The 17,552-nt window shown below is 37.7% G+C and overlaps 1 protein-coding gene across 3 annotated transcripts in view; it reads right to left on the bottom strand.

The window, feature by feature from the left end:
- The window catches only part of LOC113050845 (sodium channel protein type 2 subunit alpha-like), a 39,927-nt gene extending 27,607 nt beyond the window's left edge, over positions 1-12,320 (bottom strand). Inside the window, exons 1-8 of one of the 3 annotated variants that reach the window (XM_026214221.1) lie at positions 11,992-12,320; positions 6,683-7,005; positions 6,385-6,503; positions 5,949-6,038; positions 3,167-3,295; positions 2,567-2,658; positions 750-998; positions 329-392 (exon numbers count right to left, since the gene is read on the bottom strand). In XM_026214221.1, coding sequence (XP_026070006.1) covers positions 329-392; positions 750-998; positions 2,567-2,658; positions 3,167-3,295; positions 5,949-6,038; positions 6,385-6,503; positions 6,683-6,952 — 1,013 coding nt within the window. In that variant the 5' untranslated portion in view covers positions 6,953-7,005; positions 11,992-12,320. Of the gene's footprint in view, positions 1-328; positions 393-749; positions 999-2,566; positions 2,659-2,847; positions 2,940-3,166; positions 3,296-5,948; positions 6,039-6,384; positions 6,504-6,682; positions 7,006-10,737; positions 11,359-11,991 lie in introns of those variants that run through there. The other 2 variants (XM_026214220.1, XM_026214222.1) reach the window with 2 other exon arrangements.
- Between the last annotated feature and the right edge of the window lie 5,232 nt (positions 12,321-17,552).

Below are 17,552 nucleotides of genomic sequence, written 5' to 3'. Positions count from 1 at the left end.
GATGCTTACATCTGAAAAAAAACATTATTTTGCTTTTATTATTTATTTATTTTGCCCTCCCCCCCCATGTCCATGTCGCCCATGGTTATAGTTACATTTACAGTACATACATTTAAGTTAAAAGGCTAAAAGTAAGAGAAGTACACATTAGCTTAAATTCCAAACTGCTGAAAACGACAGCATTATATAAACTTAACCGATTAGAAATCGAGATTTTAGATTGTTAAGAAAACCTGCAGTATTTCAAGTGAAAAATCTATTTACATTCTAGTTTCTAAAATGGTGTTTAAATTTCACTAGCATCTGTAATCTAAAAGAACATATTTACCCTGCATCGCTCGAATTTCCACATAGCAAAGGATCTCTGCGGCCTGGGAGGAAATAATAATTTCCTAAAAGTGGAAAGGCACAAGATAATGTCAAGAAACATCATAAAAATCTGAACATATACACACAACAGTACATGATACATTTCTAACAGCGAATCATGTTGCTTGAAGGAAGTGTATTTGCCTAAAATTGTCGAAAAAAGGCTAGCCTTTAAAGCACACTCAATGCAAGGCAACACACATCCACACACACATTCATAAGAGTGCTTTGAGTACTCGATGACTCATTTTTCTTGGGCCAGTGGAGCATTCCTCACATCCTCAAGGACATGTAGTGTCAACAAGCATCTCAATAACACACACACACACACACATACACACACACTCACACACAGAGAAGCACACACATTATTCACTTACTCTCATTACTACTGTATACAGTCCAGTTAAAGGTGTTGTTCTGCTCTAAACCGGCGCTATAGTTCAGTGTGGCGGTCAGGTTTTCAGTGACATTGACCTCCGGCATCTTCACACACTTCTGCCGCAGGTTTCCCATGAAGAGCTGCAGTCCGATCAGAGCAAACACACTCAGACAGAACACAGTCAGGATCATCACGTCTGACAGCTTCTTCACGGACTGGATCAGAGCGCCAACGATAGTCTTCAGCCCTGAGGAACACGCAACGGTGGTCACAAACACACCCGGTACACACAACAACTCAAACACAATGTGAGAATGCACAGTACAGCTACATAGATCTGGAAAGGCTCTTATAGTAACACTTTAGAACAAGGTCTAATACATTAACATTACATAGAATGATAGCTACAGTACATTACCTTTATTTATGTAGGTTAATATAAATTCATGTTTACTGATAAAGTTGTGCAAATTAACACTGTTTATCACAAACATGAATAACAATGAACAACAATGTATTCATAAATTACCATGAACCAAAATAACAATGTTAGTTCATAATGCCTAATGCACTAACTAATGTTAACAAGTTGCACCTTATTATTAAAGTGTTACCATTTCTGTCATACTGATGATTTTCTTTTTAATTGCACGAATAGTTCACCCAGAAACTCATTACTTATTCACCTTCATGTCATTCTAAACCTGTATGTTATTATTTTTTGTGTAAAACACAAAAAGGATCCTATTCTATAGGGTCACAGTTCATAGCAACCACAGCTGTCATGTTCCAACAAGACAGCATGAAAGCACCATAATAGTGTCCTATACAAATGGTACACTATATGTCAAGCCTTCTGAGTTCAGATGACAGCTTTGTGTGGTGACAATAAAGAACATTTAATTAGGTTTGGTATCATCTTGAAAATCTTCCATAGTGTATCTTTAAATTAAGAGTCAAATTCTGATCTACTCTTTACACAAATATAGCTTACAAAAACAGCATACAGGTTTAGTTTGGAATAAAATTGTAGAATGGCTGAACTATTCTGGCAGTATACAACATTACCTTATAATTCTGACATAACAGTTTCTCTAATCCTTTTTTTTAAAAATGAGAATAACAAAAAAATCTAGAAACATTCTGTTGTATATAATTAGTAAAAATAAAGCAATCAGAAGCTTTTGGTGATTAAAATATGGTTTTACATATTAGTTTGCATGTTAGTTGAATAAATGTTTTTGACATCGCGTATAAACAACATTAAAGCATGCAATGTAAGACAGTGAGTGCAAGTGTTGCATGTGCATGTGTGCATGTGTGTATGTGTGTCTTACACACACACACACACACACACACACACACAAACAGCATATTACGGGAGGGCCGACGATGCGCATGCACATAGAAATCAAACAGCAAATAGAGGAGAAGAGAAGAGTAGAGGGTCTCAAGTTCTCTATCTCAGGCAATAGGCTTCAGCAATGTCTCATGCAAAAAAACTAAACAAAAAAAAACAACAACACACAACTCAAAAATGCCCACTTGTCTATTTCCCAAGTCATGATGGGAGACCTTTCCCAAGGTCTGATGGTCTTTGGGAAATAACAGAGCAGAGCCCAGCAGAAGGGATATAAGGAAAACTATAGAATGTGTTTTTAAAAGCCTGGAATCTCGTTTTTTTACGCTCGAGCGGATTCCTGCTTTCTCTGACCGCTGGGAGCGACAGAATGAGAGAGAGAGGCCAACGGAGGAGGGGATGGAGTGAGCGAGAGCTCAAATGGAGAGAGAGGCAGCCTGTGAGCTAGCCCTCACCTGGAATCACTGATATAGTTTTGAGTGCTCGTAAAACTCTGAAGGTTCTCAGTGCTGAGACATTGCCCAGATCCACAAATTCTGTTACATATCTGTAGGGAGGGTGGAGGGGGAAGGGGTCACACGCACACGCACAAACACACGCACACGTGTTAGGACAGGACAGGGTAGCAGAGGGAAACGTCACACAGAGACACACATCGGACTGACACCTGTGTTTACGTGCACACGCATGCGCACGTCTATACACACACGCACGCACACACACACACATCCCTTACCTGGGATGACTGAGATAGTTTTCAAAGCTCTGAGCACTCTGAAAGTGCGGAGAGCTGACACATTGCCTAGGTTTACAAACTCAGTTACATACCTGTAGAATCAAATAGAGAGTTACCACAAGCGCGCACACGCATTCACGCCAATACACTCGCTAAAACTCACAACAGCAACCAACATGGATTCACCAGCATTCCTTCATCAATGTGCACAAACTCTCATTAACAGCTCAGGAAAAACAGTGTACAGACTCATTTGTATGACTCTTATATTAATACAAATCAATAAGCATGAGAAACATCTGTCTTCAGAGATACTTACGCCATCAGAATGACACTGAAATCCAGCCAGTTCCAGGGGTCTCGCAGGAAAGTGAACTTCCCCACGCAGAAGCCCCGGGCCAGGATCTTTATCAGGGACTCAAAGGTGTAGATCCCTGTGAACGTGTACCTGATTCACACAAACAAAACTTCACTAAGAACAATTAAGTTGTACGAAATTGAAACAATCAAATGTTAAATACCCTATGTAATCATGCTATTTCATTTACTGTGTTGACAAATTTCCTATTGGAAAAAAAATCGCAGGCACATAACAGAAAAAGAGAAGACAGCATAGTGACCATATATAGTACGTTAAACTGCAAAAAACAAACAAACAAAGCTGGTGAAAATACTAGTGTTCAAATAACTTGACTTTTTATATAAATGCAGTGGTGTTCTGAAATGTGGAGGCCTTTTTTTTTTTACAAAGGAGGCATTGCCTCCTCTCACGTGACTTTGCCCTGTTAATTCACAATTACCCAGCAAACTATCTGCATGTTTTAGGGGGTCTGTTAAAATTCAGTGGGCTCAGGGGAGGTGAGAGAGACTCCCGCTATAACTTTACCTGCTGGTCTCACTGTTGGATAGTTTTACTTTAGAAAAATAAATGATTTATACACTTTTTTGTTATATTGTTATTTTTGTTATATTTTTTAATATTTGCATTGTTTTATTTTTGTTATTTTATTTTTGTTTTTATTCCTGTCTATTTGGAGGGAAGGCCACTGATATATACAAACCCGATTCCCAAAAAGTTGGGACAATGTACAAATTGTGAGGAAAAAAGGAATGGAATAATTTACAAATTTAATAAACAACATTTAATTAACAATAGAATATAGATTATATATCAAATGTTAAAAGTGAGACATTTTGAAATGTCATGCCAAATATTGGCTCATTTAGGATTTCATGAGAATTACGCATTCCAAAAAAGTTGGGACAGGTAGCAATAAGAGGCTGGAAAAGTTAAATGTACATATAAGGAACAGCTGGAGGAACGATTTGAAACTTATTAGGTCAATTGGCAACATGATTGGGTATAAAAAGAGCCTCTCAGAGTGGAAGTGTCTCTCAGAAGTCAAGATGGGCAGAGGATCACCAATTCCCCCAATGCTGCGGCGAAAAATAGTGGAGCAATATCAGAAAGGAGTTTCTCAGAGAAAAATTGCTAAGAGTTTGAAGTTATCATCATCTACAGTGCATAATATCATCCAAAGATTCAGAGAATCTGGAAAAATCTCTGTGCGTAAGGGTCAAGGCCGGAAAACCATACTGGATGCCCGTGATCTTCGGGCCCTTAGACAGCACTGCATCACATACAGGAATGCTACTGTAATGGAAATCACAACATGGGCTCAGGAATACTTCCAGAAAACATTTTTGGTGAACACAAGACATTTGCCATTGCCGACTAAAACTCTATAGGTCAAAAAAGAAGCCATATCTAAACATGATCCAGAAGCGCAGGCCTTTTCTCTGGGACAAGGCTCATTTAAAATGGACTGTGGCAAAGTGGAAAACTATTCTGTGTCAGACACATAAAAATTAAAATGTAAAATTAAATTAAAATCAAAAAATTTAATTACATTTATGCATTTATGCACTTACAGTGCATTTAGTCTATCAATTGTTACCTATCATGTGTTTCCCAAGGAATCCCGCAATGCTCTACCAATTGAGCTAAAGGAACACTAATTTGAAAATAAAATTTGAAGTTCTTTTTGGAAAATTGGGACTCCATGTCATCCGGACTAAAGAGGACAAGGACAACCCAAGTTGTTATCAGCGCTCAGTTAAGAAGCCTGCATCTATGAAGGTATGGGGTTGCATGAGTGCGTGTGGCATGGGCAGCTTACACATCTGTAAATGCATCATCAATGCTGAAAGGTATATCCTATATAAGTTCTAGAACAACATATGTTACCATACAGACGTCTTATCTTTCAGGGAAGACCTTGCATTTTCCAACATGACAATGTCAGACCACATGCTTCATCAATTACAACATCATGGCTGCATAGAAGGAGGGTCCGGGTACTGAAATGGCCAGCCTGCAGTCCAGATCTTTCACCCATAGAAAACATTTGGCACATCATAAAGAGGAAGATGCGACAAAGAAGACCTAAGACAGCTGAGCAACTAGAAGCCTGTATTAGACAAGAATGGGAGAACATTCCTATTCCTAAACTTGAGCAACTTGTCTCCTCAGTCCCCAGACATTTGCAGACTGTTATAAAAAGAAGAGGGGATGCCAAACAGTGATAAACATGGCCTTGTCCCAACTTTTTTGAGATTTGTTGATTGCATGAAATTTAAAATCAACTAATTTTTCCTTTAAAAATTATACTTTTTCTCACTTTAACATTTGATATGTCGTCTATGTTGTATTCTGAATAAAATATTGAAATTTGAAACTTCCACATCATTGCTTTCTACTTTTATTCACAATTTGTACAGTGTCCCAACTTTTCTGGAATCAGGTTTGTGTGTGTGTATATCTATATCTATATCTATATATCTATATCTATATCTATATATATATATATATCTATATATATATATATATATATATATATATATATATATATATATATATATATTCTTTTTTTTTTTTTTTTTTTTAAATCATGTCCATAAAAGTTATTACTTCAATATGTTTATTTCACCATCGTAGAAGAGAAATACTGATCATTTTGATTCAACAGGGTTATAACTTGTTTTAACTTAGGCTAAACTGTAAAATCCCTATGCACAACTGTGTTAATGGTGTGACTTACTCCACATTCTTGGCCCACTCCGGGGGATTGTTGAGGGTCATGAAGGCGCAATTGGTCAAGATTGTGCACATGATCACAAGACTGAACATTGTGAACAGCCGTCAAGGAATATACACAAATAAACACACACAAATGTTGTATGTATACACACCCAACTAAGGTGAAACCTCTGACAGCACACCTAGGGGAACTGCCTTGATATTATCAATGCTAATGAGGAAGAAATATTTATTGGATTTGCCAAATGTTTGCCAGGTTTATTAAACAGTATGTATTTTGGTCAGATTGACAGATGTTGGTTCCTGTCTAAGTCTTGTAATAAAATAAGATGAATGTGGACCGGAATGTATGTTGCAAGTAAAACTTCTGGCTATATAAGACAAATCTATACCTTGTTTAGATGCTTATATACATACATTCAGCTGATAAAGGATATGAATGCACCAGGACCTTGATGGAGATTCTCCTCAATGGATTGAAGGGGCTCAAAATATACAAAGCCGGCGTAGCATTAAAGCGGAATATAGTCTTCCCACGATTCAATACTATAAAGGTCTGAAGCAGAGAAAGCTGGATTGCGGTTAAAGTGGACACAATCTGCAACAATCTCTTTTCAAAACTGTTTCACAAGGCGATACATAACTACAGAGAGTGATACATGTTATAACTACAGATTAACAACAGTCTAAACACAAATACGAAGCTTCCATTTTAAAAAATCTTCTCATACATACATTTTGGTTGCTGTAGTAGGTGTCCAGGTCTTCCAGTGGGACGGACACAAATTCGGGTGGAATGTCTCCGTAGATGAAGGGCAGGGATTTTCCCGCCTCCAAGTCTCTGTTGGGCTTGGGCCCGTTTTCATCATCATCATCAGGCCGTCTCTCACCTTTGGGCCGTTGGGCAGCCTCCTCTGCGATGCGGCGCTCGATAGCAGCGAGAGACTCAGGCAAGAAGCGCCGGAAGCTGTCAGGTCCGGGTGGAACGAGCAGCTGAGCAGCCATATTGACATCCTGCTCTGGTAGCTGCACCAGCTAATCTCCGGTCACTCTGGGAGCTGAAGGAAAGAAATAACACTTTCAACACATGGTGGCTGCGAGAGGACACTGATCATTACAGTGAAAGTGAGAGTCAATCTGTGTCAGTTTACAGAATGATCAGCATCACACGGGAGAAGATTTCATACAGTAACTATTACCAATTAAGAGGCTGTTAACATTCATGCAGTGCCATTAGATTCAGCTTGTGAGTGTGTTTACAGAACTGGATGGTTTTACCAGCTCTGTATCTTACAGTCGAGCAGCAATGCCTGCGGGTCACCAGGCATAAATAGCCAGTCTGGCGTGATGCCTTGTGCTTTGGCCAAAACAGTGAGCGCTAAACTGGGCGTGTACTCAGAGCAAACCAGTTACATTCCCAGGGGCTCCAAGACCCCTACAAATCCCCCATCTCCTTCAAGATTCACTCAAAGAATAAAGACATGTAAGAAATGAGGAGTGAAAGAAGACGGGGAGAAAGCATGACGGAGGGAAAGAGATGACTGTAAATATTAAAAATACTCAGTATTTTTATTTTTTTATTTTAATGAAATATATTTTATTCAGCAAGAATGACAGCAATAACTATTAGATCATTACCAAAATTATCTATTCAAATAAATGTTGTTAAAAAATGTATCCATTTCTATAAAAATATTGAGAAGCACAACTGATTTCGTGACTGATTCTAATGTTATAGGTATAGTGTTTCTTTTGACCATAAAATCTGCATCTTAGAATGAATTCTGAAGGATCATGTGACACTGAAGACTGCTAAAAATTAAGCTTTGCCATAGGAATGAATTGCATTTTAAATTATATTAAAGTTATTTTAAATGTAAATAATATTTAACAATATCACTGTTTTTATTTTCAAAAACAAATCTTACTATCCCCAAGCTTCTGAACGATAGTCTATTTTATTGCATGGCAATTTGTACTTGATTCTTTTTGGTCAAACAAAGAATTCCTCAATCAAACTGTATAACTGACTAATTTCTTACATTGCTGTGTCTTTTCTCACATTACTATTTCAAGGCAAATCAATATTTTATGTCCATTTATTTATTTGCTGTGTAACATACACGCTGTGTCACAGAACTTGCACCGGAATCCAAAACCCAGTTTTGGTAGATGATTACATTCATGATTACATACATAAGTGGCACCTGAGCATGCATCTGGTTTTATAAAAGGGATTTTGAAATTCAATCGTCCCCATCCCCCCAAAACATGTAGATTTTTGCACCTTTAAACAAAACAATCTAGCAATTTGAATTGGTGGATTCAAGACAATTAATGGAGACTTGATTCTTAATATTTTCTGACCCATTTGATGCTATGATTTCAACCCATTCTTCCTTTTTTTAAGGTAATACTTTTTAAAAGTTCAAATAAAGATGACATGAATCAGAATGTATCAATATACTGTATAGTTGACAGCTGTGAAAAAAAACCTTTATAAAACCAGTAATTGTTTTAGTTTCTAGAATTTTTTAGAACCAGGATTTCTTTTTACACAAACCACAGCTGACACTGCTCCAAACCACCCACGATGCAAAACCTGAGTCCTCATCCAACTGGAAAGCCATAGTAGTAGTTGCAATAAAAATTTCACCAAGCAAACTGAAAAATCATTAGTCTTTAAAACATGTCCACTTATAATGAAGATGAAAAAGTGTGAACCTGTGACCAAATTAAATCTGCTATTTACTCTTTCTTTTGTCACAAATAACTACCACACTGAAAAGCAGAGGTGAAAAAACTTGAATATTTTTAAAAGTAGACAAATCTGTGTAAAAATTGCATGCTCAGAGTATGAATCATTCCTCATTTAAATCAATACTTAAGATATACTGATATAATAATTTGAAACATATTTTAAACCCGCAATTCATCCAAAAACCTGCTTTACAATTTACTTACTCTCAGGCCATCCAAAGATGTAGTTTGTTTCTACATTTGAAAAGATTTGGAGAAGTTTAGAATTACATGACTAGCTCACCAATGGATCTCTGCATTGAATGGATTCCATCCAAACAGCTGATAAAAACTCTACAGTAATCCACAGGTAATCATCATGAGTCCAGTCCAGTAATTAACATTTTATAAAGTGAACTCTATTCTGAAGATGAAATAAAATAATCTACATCTTGGATGGCTGGAGGGTGAGTAATTTATTTTTTTTTACCAGACTTTTTTGGCTGAACTACAGTATTCCTTTAAGACACTGTTTCTCTGTGCAATTAACAAGTTTGCTTCCCTTTTTTTTTTAATTATTTTTATGCAGAGCTCCTGCTAACAACATATTCTAGACAAAATCTTCCTGGGTGCCCTGGTCTGCTCTGGGCTAGATTTCAGTGTGCAACTGTGACTAATATTCGGCAAGCAACTGTTTGCGTGTGGGTCTGTGAGTGAGCACTATGAGCTGTTTCTCTCTCCCTACCATCACCCAGCCAGTTCAGCCTGTTCCCTCTGAGGACAGAGGTAAAAACAACTCCCTCACCCATACATTCACTCATCCAATGATCCACTTATTCAACCCCCCTCCAAAAATGAGCCAATCCTCTGGGGTGCCATTACTCTCAGCCCTTCCCTAATGCACACCAGTCTCCAGGGTCAAACCAAACCTCAGAGAGGAGGTGGGGGACATTGACAAAATTTAAATATACAGTAGGTACTCCTGGGTAAAATCAAGGGTGATACTACTCACCATTTTGATGAGTTGTGAAAAAAACAGATACCATAAGCTCCTCTGGTACCATAATAATGCTTGAAAAGTTCAGGTTTAAATGTCATTACCAAAAGAAAAAATATATATACATGTGTATCATTAAGACTTGATCAAAATTTCAAAACTAGCATAGACCATCCATGTAAAACATGCCACCTTATTGTATACTGCATGCTACTTCATGTAACCAGGACATTGAAAGATCTTGACAGTATGTCACTGAGAAGGTGGATTAAAATTTCCCAGTCCAACTCTAGGCATCCAAAATGTGTCAGAATTTACCATCAAACCTTTCCTTCAAATGTCAGACAGTCATACATACATATTCAGACACCTTATGTGTTTAAAAAAAACTGTATTATTTCTGACAGATGTGGAGGACGTGACCCTTCACACTCACACATCATCTAAACTCCAAAACAACAAATACTTGACATTTCCTAACGAGGCTGTTATTGCATAGGCCCCATTACAGCTTTCTAATCAAGATTTTACACATTTTTCTCAACTATACGTTAAAATCGTTCTGCTTCGTCGCAACAGCTGCTCTCCATGGTGCTGAAACACAGGTACGCGCTTCCGCCTGGGCTCAGCTCAATTCATTCATGTTTAACATGACCAATTCAGTGAATAAAATAATACCACATTTGCTCCCAATTATAAAGGCCATTAACATAAATACTGGAATTCGTAATTCATAAATGAGTTTTCAGTCACTACAGGTTGTTCCTTAGGAATACACGTATTGCTTTATATTAGTACTATTTAAAATAATAACATTTCCGAAGAGTGCAAAATGTTAAAAACTGCCCAAGACAACGTTCAAAATGGACTGATGTTGATTTTGGCGTTTTCTTATAAGTAGCCTATATACTGTTTTAACAAGTCAAACATTTGAGGACCTCGTAAGATCCACGTTCAACAAATACAGGGACTCAATCGACGGTGATTTTTATCACGATTGTTATTTTTGGCATTGAGTGGCGACATAAACTCAAGGTGAGCTTGAGGGCCCTACCTTTAAAGATGAGGATTCATCTCGAGCGCAGGGGCGAAGCAGCTGTCGCCATGTTGACGTCTCCGTTTTATTTCCATTCCGCAGGCTCGAGGTCCACCCAAACCACAACGAACTCCGAGCATGACACCATTTACACGGCCATTTCTAGCACTTTATATCCCAAAATAAATAAAAAAACACCATCCGGGGATACAACAGCTCAACCTTTTCACCCCAGACGACACCGACTGAAGAACCGAGATTGATGTAATTCCACGAAACGAGAAACACACCCAAAGGGTTAAACGGTGTCTAGGCGACAGAGAAAAACGTCTCTGGGCGTCACTTTTTTCACTGACCAAAAATGTCCCCCCCGTAAACGAGTTTTAGAGGCATAACGGTTCGCATTAACACCGCAAATTGGCACGTATTGGTGTCTTCTGATTGTGTTTTCACCCCCTTCTCGTGGACAGCCAGTATGCGACGGTGGGTGGGTGTGGAAATGTGAGGAAAGGAGGGGGTTGCGTTTGCTCCTATTTTCAATGACAACCATTATCAATATAATTAATGTGCTATGTGGATATCCGAACGTCTTGTGAAAATCTCAAAACAAGAGGTGCTGATCTATTAGTCTTAAAACAATTAGACTGCAGTCCTTCTTTCAAACAGCATCTCTCTAATTTTGATTGATCAGCCAAATTTAGCACCACCACCACCATCATCATCCCCATAGGCAACCAGCGGACAGAAACCCAAACATCTGTCCAGTTTTCTACATTCACAAATCCTCTTTAAAATCCCTGAAACGGCTAAATGCGATCCAAATCCCGTTTAAACTCCTTATAAGTGCCTGGATGATCCGAATTACTGCGCAAGCATATGCCTCAACCTTCATTGATCTTTACATGGATGCGATTAATTATTTTATTTTACGTTAACTGATCATAATTCCACTCTGTTGAGCAGTCAGAGGATGACCTTTAAATGAATGCATCATCATATTCTTCATTTGCCTGAAGGACATCCTTCAGGCAAATCAAATCATCCCTTCGACACACAAATGGCTGTTTTGAAACAAACATATGTATCAATTTATGACAGTTTTACAACAACATTTTCACGACCTTGGCGGTCTTAATTGCATATAAGGCAATATATATATATATATATATATATATATATATATATATATATATATATATATATATATATATATATATATAATTTTCTTGTGGCAGGCCTTTTTAGACGTTTCTGGATTTATATTTTGCTTACCATAGCAATGCCTGTCAGGCTCGGACCTGGATGATGTTGATTTCCAATAACTTCGTTTTACCGTTAGTTCCGTATATTTTGTTTTTCTCCCACTAAAGCGCGGTTGTTGTCAAGCAGATTGAGAGGCCGCGGCGATGTTTTTATCCACTGAAAGGCGCTCTCAGCTGTCGTTAGTCTCCCCAAATATCACGGATGATAGTCGCTTCCGGTTATCGGTGACTTGGGTGGTGGGAGTGACGCGTGCGCGAGCCTCACGACTCGACTCCGGAGTCAACGCGCAGCTTTAGCCAGAATCCGCACGTGAGGCCCGGGCGACCACTGTAACGAAAACACGCGGTTGCAGAGAAGAAATATCTATGTGAAGCTCTTCTTTCTTTCTTTCTTTCTTTTTCTTTCTTTCTTTCTTTCTTAATTGGTTATGTCATATCCATTTCACATGTAGTGTTTTTTTGCATCAACGGTTAATTCACATTTTTATTTAGAAATGTTTTTATCTAATTAGAGGATCTAACTTCTCTAACCATGATTATTTTATGTAAAAGAAATTCAAAAAGTTGTAGAATAATAAGTTTTTGCTCCAAAATAAAACGTGATTTAAAGGTTAGAAATGTACAGCATTTCTGCATATTAGCTAGGGGAGAGCGGGGTCGAAAGTAACGTGGGACGAAAGTAACAAAGCAATTTACACCTCCACCTATGAATTTGCAGTGTTTCCAGATGTTTTAATGCACATTTTCAATTTATGCATAAAAACAACTGGATGGAAACATGTAACAGGCCTACTATTACATTATGTTTAGAGTTTTTTGTTTATTATGCTAATGTGATTAAATTTTAATATTGTGCATTCTGTAGAATAAAAAAGTTGTATAAAAATACATTGAAATTGACAATTAAAAAATACAGTCCAGCTTTAAGACATTGAAACTTAAATTTAAAATGAAAATATGAAAATGTAATTTAATCATTTTTTTGCAAAGATAAATGACTAAATATGTTTGCAGTTACATATTAACAAGTTCACAATGAGGTATTCTTAAGAAAAATAACAGTAACAGAAAAAAATCTAGCTTATATTGTTGTGTTACTTTTGACCCACCTGTGTGTTACTTTCGTCCCAACCGATGGGGTCGAAAGTAACAATGTGCAACTTATGTTCAAAGTGAAATTATACTGGTCTTTCTACATTTCTACAAAATACCACATGGTATTGATAGACCACACTTCTGAGTTACTGGCCACAGCAGACATATATCTCTGTCTACAACATTATCTTTTAAAATTATGTTTTTCTGAAAATGGTACTTTCGCCCCTGCTCTCCCCTACCTTTGACATTATTGTTGTTCCAGGAATTATTTTATGTTTCACATTTGTTTTACTATTTACACTTAAAAGGGTAAGCTATAATAGGGCATTTATATTGCGAGGTGGTGCATATTGTCACAAAATATCAAGGTGTGCCGAGTGGAAATGCTTTTTGTAGACTTTAACAGCTAAATTGACCTTCTATATCTAAAGTTGTATCGAATGTATGTTACTGTTTCAGACTTTATTTTATAAGTACACACTAAGAATAGTAATAAAGAGGATAACTGGCAATGGTAAACTATAACAATCTACCACATTTGTATGGACCACATAAAGGAAAATCTATTTATGTTCTCTATGGGGACAAAAACAAAAATCACATACGATTAAAAGAGATTAAAATTATTTGGGTTTCTTTGCCTATCCAGGAGTGCATTTTACTTACCAACATCTAGGACTGTATAAGTTCAGAAAATGCTATTGTGTTGTATAGTATAGGGATTGAGGCCGTTCGTTTCTCAGATCTCTAAATTAACCAGACACAGTCAAAATGAATAATCTTTATCCATGCCTGAAAGAGGTTGCTGGCGTACACAGCACCTGAGGCGCGGGAGAGGCGCGCGGCTCCAGACAATGCGCGCGCGCCCTCTGCTGGCAACAAGGAGAGATGATGGGGCTTCTTAAGACACCTTCCCCATCACATGGAGCTGCTTCTTTATTTGCTCTGAAACTTAGCGCTTTCTCTTCGGTTATTAATTACACGTTTAGTATGGGTGAATGCACTGTAAATTTGTATGGACTCAGTCTTAAAAATATACACTCAGACAGGATCAGTGATTTACTGTTGTGTGCCAGCGCGTCGCGCCTCCGCAGGGCTCGTGGTGATGCATGACGCATCGAGCTGGTTTTGACATTCACTGAGCTTCCCTCATTAAGCGCTCTCGCCCGCGGGTTGTCATCGAGGCATAGGGCATACTGAAGGATCACCAGTCCGTCGAGCGGACAGAATACGGGTACATTCTCTCAATGGAGCAGCTGGCTATGACATCCTGCCGAACGGATGAATAACCCGATAAATACTACGTTCAGTAAAAGGGTCCTGGTTTCCTCAGCTAGTGTCGCCTGGACAAACGATGCACGCATATAGAAACAGACATTTAGATAATCGTTAAACGTTTAAAAGTGTATTCCAAGGGGTCATATGATGCTTTTTAAAATATCTTTATTTTGTGTATTTGGTGGAACAGAATATGTTGACATGTTTTAATGTAAAAAAAAAAAAATTATATATATATATATATATATATATATATATATATATATATATATATTTTTTTTTTTTTTTTTCAAATACAGACTTTTCTATAAAGTCCCTTGCTGTGTTCGAAATGGCATACTTGCTTACTGCTTACTGCAGTACACAGTGTATACTGCCTACTATTTTTTTTTTAAATTAATGTGTGAAACAGTATACAGTAAACCACAAATGTTTAAGAGTAGCTTACTAAAGTAAGGTGCCCGTGCGAGAGCATGGTTCACTTAGTTTTGTGGCGGCCACAAGATATTAACTCGTGAGAACCTCATATTATCTCGTGGCCACTAGATCATTTTGTCGAGGTAATGACATCCTTATGTCCGTTCGTTTCTCAGAAATCTAAATTAACCAGACAAAGTCAAAATGAATCATCTTTATCCATGCCTGAAAGAGCTTGCGACACCTTCACTATCACATCTATCACATGGAGCTGACTCCATTATTTGCAGGATTGGTCGTATAATGTATCCGTCCTATAATATGAAGCTTTGTTTGTTAAAAAAAAAAACATATTTAAAAAAAAAAATTATATGAAAATTTTTATTTTGTCAGCTTTGCCCGTGATATTAGTCATAGCCCAGTTCAGCAGGGACATGCGTTTATCACATGGATTAAATAAGACATGAAGTGTCTAAAATAAATGTGCACAGTTCAGCTGAATGAAGTTTACTTTGACTGTATACTTTGCACAATTTTAACAAACTGTACACTGAAACAAACTAACCAGAACATTAATAGCTGATAGAGCTCATGGTATATCTGTCAATCAGATGCGCTCTCAGCCACTGATCTATCGTGATGTGCTCTTTGATAATTATAATTGGCTGATAGAAATGTTGTGGATACAGGTATTTTAGATGATAATAAGATCAAGACCCTCAAGGATGTCATGATCTATTCTGTCATGCAGCGCTCAAAATTGTGGACAAGCCAGTTCCACTGTAAAATAACCTCTGAATTATTTTTATTTTTAAATATAAAATTGAAAATAATATTTTATCTCACAACTCTTGTAATTATGGCTTTTGGTGAAATGTGCTTCTGAAACGGAAGGCTACATCCTGAAATTCAAATGATCAGTACTGACTCGTTTTCGTTTATTTTCCTGAATTTAAATCTGTGCAGCCTTTGTAGGATGTAGCATTCCGTTTGAGAGACTCTCATAGATAAGCTTTGTTGAACTGAAAAATACTCTGAATGAGGAGTCGATTCCTCTTGATGGAATAGATTAAAAACTTTGTAATCGATTCTCAATTCCCAACACCTTTTTGGAATCAATTCCCAGCCCTATAAGCTTGTATCCACAAGAAAAACATGTCGCCTATCATCTACATCTACAAAACTACATCTCGTGGCCACGACATAATATGATGTTCCCGCGGATTATTATTGCGTGGCCACAACAAAACTAAGTGAACCGACCATGTCCTCTCACATTCACCGTACAAAATACATGTAACGGCAAACAAAACTCATGGCCACGAGAAACAGATGTCATTCCCTCAACATAAGAAGTGGTGGCCACGAGAAAAATATGTTGTTCCCTCAACATAACATCTCGAAGCCACGACATAAGGATGTCGTTACCTCGACAAAATGATCTAGTGGCCACGAGATAATATGACGTTCCCACGAGTTGTGGCCACAACATATTATCACCTTCACGCAAGTTATGTTGTGGCCCCAACAAAACTAAGTGAACCGAACATGTCTTCTCAACAAGCACCGTACTAAAGTGTTGTCACATGACAAAACATTAACTCAGCACAGTAATAGCACATAATAGGAGTTGACATGCTGAACACAGCTTCTGTACTCATTTCAGTGTACTTGAGTTATATTTAGCAGATTCTGGTAATCTGGGTATTTGCTGCATACAGAAAATGTGCACACTGTGCACAGCGTACATAATGGATACTGCAGAAATAGTAAGAGTAGTATGATAATATGGCATTTCGAACACAGCACCTCTTTCTGACAAGCGCAGTCTGCTCTGATTGGCCAACTGACCCATTGCATTGTGATTGGCCGAACACCACAAATACTAGTCGGAAATGTAGAGGCCCTTTGCATAATCGCAAACTTCATCTAAAATCGACTTCAAAACAAATGTTGGTTAATAATGTCCTTAGTTTTACCAAGAGGAACAGAGTGGTGTGACAGACACAGTAGTGTTTGCAGTAGGCTACACAAGCCACAGACGGTTGAAACAGCTGACTACAGTGTGTGACCCTGGCTTTCTCTTTCTCTCTCTCTCTCTCTCTCTCACACACACACACACACACACACACACACATGAGCGAGCACGCACACACACACGACCAGCAAAACTCGCATTTGAACATTCAATAGCAAATACTTAAATTAATAACAAAACATACTTACAGTAGCTGATTCAGAAGCACCAGATTGTGGTAGCAAAGTCAGAATTACCTCCTCTACAAGGCTCATGAAACGGTCTTCCATAAAATGCGTTGCTATTCTGTTGTAAGTAATATTAAAGAATATTTATATTTATTATATATATTATATATATTTATTTGTAAGTCCAAATAAAGTGCTTTTGCTTTGCCTAGATACACACAGCATCTCCCTGACATGACTGCTTCAACACTAAGTGCGTTTACTGAAACCACGCCTTCTTTCTTTGCATGAAGATTTAGGTGGCTTTACGCAAATATTGTCACATAGTGATGTAGACATGTGGGGGCATGTTTGAATAAGCTGTTTTAGGGGGGCATGGTAGTCTTAACTTTTATAAAGAAGATCTCTTTGGGTTTGAGACTTGAGTCTTTGCAACTTTGCAGATCTTCTTTATGCACCGAGAGCTTGTAACACACTAAAGAGAAAGAAAAAAATTAAATCACATCATATGACCCCTTTAAAACTAATGTAAAATTGGTGTGAGGATGTATCTTCCATGATGTGTGCACTTTT

This window comes from Carassius auratus, chromosome 31 (assembly GCF_003368295.1).
Source record: "Carassius auratus strain Wakin chromosome 31, ASM336829v1, whole genome shotgun sequence".
NCBI lineage: Eukaryota > Metazoa > Chordata > Actinopteri > Cypriniformes > Cyprinidae > Carassius > Carassius auratus.
This window is presented reverse-complemented; position numbering and strand designations above follow the sequence as displayed.